General features: G+C 36.2%; 1 protein-coding gene across 1 annotated transcript; it reads right to left on the bottom strand.

Moving 5' to 3' along the window:
* Positions 1-2,131: 2,131 nt before the first annotated feature.
* On the bottom strand, positions 2,132-2,659 carry LOC132053687 (uncharacterized). The gene has a single exon (XM_059445800.1). The coding sequence runs from the start codon at positions 2,657-2,659 to the stop codon at positions 2,132-2,134; it is 528 nt and encodes a 175-aa protein (XP_059301783.1).
* Positions 2,660-3,269: the final 610 nt, after the last annotated feature.

Below are 3,269 nucleotides of genomic sequence, written 5' to 3'. Positions count from 1 at the left end.
CATGGCTGGATATCGGAGGAGGCTAAACCAAACCCGAAGTATGCCTTGGCTTTCAGCCGGCAAAGCAATATATCAAAAGGATTCAAGCAACAAAACTACTGAAAGGACCAGCTTGGCCAAGACTTGAACACCACAAAGAAAGGCTAACTAATTTTAGAAAAAAGACACTTCCTATCTTCAAATGCAGAAAAGGAACAACTTACTACTGAAACTCTAGAGAAGCAAACTGATTCATACTTGTACTTAAGCATTTTTTAGAAAGCAAAGGAACATACCAGAATTGAATCTAGTCAAATGTTGGGTTAAAACATTTAGAGTTAAAAAAGACATTAGTGGAAGACTTTGCTTTACAAAAGAAGTCCAGATTAGCAAATAGGTATGATCTCTAATGTGTTCAAAAGTATTTCCAATGACTCTGCTTACCAGTTTGTCAAATAAAGGAAAAGAAACCCCAACATTTCATGATATTAAACTCACTGTCACTTAATGAATACATCCAAGACTCAAGTGACAACAAATTGCAGTTACTGAGTCCAAATTCTCAAAGCTAAATACACAGACATGATGGTTTATTGTTAAGTTAGACTATGTTTCAGTATTTCTTGAGTACAGCATCAGCTAGGTGTCTTAAGACACCATTTTAAGGCACCATTTGAACTTCAAACCAGCACCAAAACAATATTTAAGCCCCAAAGGATAGGTTACATCTATTTTTCTCTACAATTCTAGCAAGCTACAACTGTAGCAATTACAAATCTAAGTTTAAAATCTCACTGAGTGAAGATATCAAATAAGACTCTGGAGATAGATGCTTGAAGTTTTAACCTTGAAACTCCTTAGACTGTTCATTGATATATAATATAGGTTAAGGAACTGGTTAAGTCAACACACAAAGAAGAAACAAAACAGATTCAGGCATGCTCAAACACATTTCAAAACAACTTCTTTTTTATTCAACACTCCACCATACTAGCTAATTACATGCATGCTGGGTATGGAAACAAATTTCAATCTTGATTTATGGTATTCAGCAAAGCACGGACAAGTTTTAAAGCATTTTTTGAACATGTCTCAAGGTTTTAATCATGTTATGAGACAAAACCTCATACAAATGGTGAGTTTCAAGATTTAACACCTACGAAAAACTATTTGAGCTAGACCAGAATCAGTTACTTTTGTTAAAGGGGTTCAAGAACACAAGAAAAGACGACGCAGATGCTAGAACTGTCAAATCAAAACTTCATTTAGAAAATATCTTAAATGGATTCCCAAACTTATTTGTAACAAATGAGGAAGAAACTGAATAGTGTAACTAAGCTTTCTTATGCCTAGGTTGCTGGGAATATAAACAAACAGGTTTTTAGTAAAGGAGACAAAAGACATAATTTTGAAGACATCATCAAATGTTCAACCTCGTCCCTAATAGAAATACCTTAGTTATTCCATCAACACCCAGCCAATAAGTTACTTGGGTGAATCTAATCATTTTAACATAGTTCTACTTTCTGAAGATCCAAAGAAAAAAGCAAGGGAGGGGTAATTAAATTAAAATCAATGTATGCCCTCATACGTGAGAAGCAACCAAATAAAGCAACCTTAATCAACCAGAACTAGTTAAGCTCTGAGGGATACAGAAGAAACAAGGCTAAACTTGAATAGATCCCCATTTAACTCTAAACAGGAGTTCAGGCTTGCAGTCACCTGTTATGAATATGTATTTACCCTATTGAACCCCTATATCTACTTTTAACTAATCTTTAGCACATCATTTACAAACAAAGACCTCTTCCTGTTAAGCTCTTAAACAGAAATTAAGCAACAACTGAATTTTGGAGGGAATGACAGGAGCTAATTGTCACGACCCAATTTAGGATCGCGCGGGCACCTACCTTTCCCTCCTCGGTAGGCGAACCCTCAATCAATAACACAGTAATCAAGTAAAGACAATTTGAATATTCCAATAACTAAGTACGATTAACAGCGGAAATCAATTACCTAATAAACTCCAATATTGAAAGTATTTTTTTTTTTTAAACTGGTAACTATATTGTATTCCACATGAACAAAACAGTACATAGGTTGTACTGAAACCATATCTACAAAAGTACTCCAATACTCTACTATTCTAATCCTATATTGAATCTAATACATCAATAATGGAAATAGTATCATCTGAGTAAGCCTGATTACACCAAAAACAAAGCAATAAAATACAATTCAACTTGACCTTCTGCACTCCATTCTCTATACTCTCAAAACATCTGGAGTTTCTCTCCTTCCATATTGCCCACCATATGCTGGCAGGGACAATTCTCCATCTATTTCTGTTCTTTGCCTGCAATCCTGCCTCTTCCCAACTCTTTAGAGCCTCTGAAACCTTGCTGGGCATGGTCCAGGCTATACCTTTGAGATTTAAAAATATTCTCCAAAGCTGTTGTGTAAACTTACAGTGTAGAAACAGATGGTTAACTGTCTCTGCTGTTTCTCCACACAGGAAACATCTAGAGCATAAAATTGTCCCCCTTTTCATCAAATTATCCTGTGTAAGAACTGCTTCTTTAGCTAAAAGCCACACAAAGCAACTAACTTTATGTGGGACTTTGGATCTCCAAATGTGTTTCCAGGGCCAGTTGGTAATCTGTTGAATTGATTGATTCATCATCCTGTAGGCTGAACTAACTTTGAACACTCCTTTTTTATTCCCCAGCCACCAAAAAACATCCTCTCCTACCTGAAGTCCCTTAAATTGTTGCAATATGTTAAGAAAATCAGCCACTCTTTATATCTCCCAATCATTGATTTGCCTTCTGAAAGTGAAATTCCATCCTTGAGGTGTCCACAAATCAGCCACAAACCTTTGATGATCTAAGACAATGTTGTATATATCCGGAAATAGTGTTTCTAGATGACCAGCCTCAAGCCAATTATCCTTCCAGAATCTGGTTTTGACCCCATTCACTACTTTGATCTTGGAGTTGCACTTAACTTCATTCCATAAGGCTCTTATGGATCTCCACAGACTAACCCCATATGGTGTGGTAACCTCCTTTGTCATCCAGCTATCTTCCTCTTCATATTTTGCATTGATAACTTTCCTCCATAAAAGTTGATTTTCATTGGCATACTTCCATAGCCATTTCATTCTGAGTGCTTTGCACTGCATTTTCATATCTTTTATTCCCAATCCCCCACTCTTCTTGCCAGTGATCACTACTTTCCACTTCACCAAGTGAAATCCTTTTTTTCTTTATTTCCTTGCCACAGGAATT

This window comes from Lycium ferocissimum, chromosome 4, assembly GCF_029784015.1.
Source record: "Lycium ferocissimum isolate CSIRO_LF1 chromosome 4, AGI_CSIRO_Lferr_CH_V1, whole genome shotgun sequence".
Taxonomy (NCBI): Eukaryota; Viridiplantae; Streptophyta; class Magnoliopsida; order Solanales; family Solanaceae; genus Lycium; species Lycium ferocissimum.
This window is presented reverse-complemented; position numbering and strand designations above follow the sequence as displayed.

What these genes read in the sequence shown, in the direction of transcription:
- LOC132053687 (XM_059445800.1), bottom strand. Translation starts at nt 2,659, where the DNA reads ATGAATCAATCAATTCAACAGATTACCAACTGGCCCTGGAAACACATT.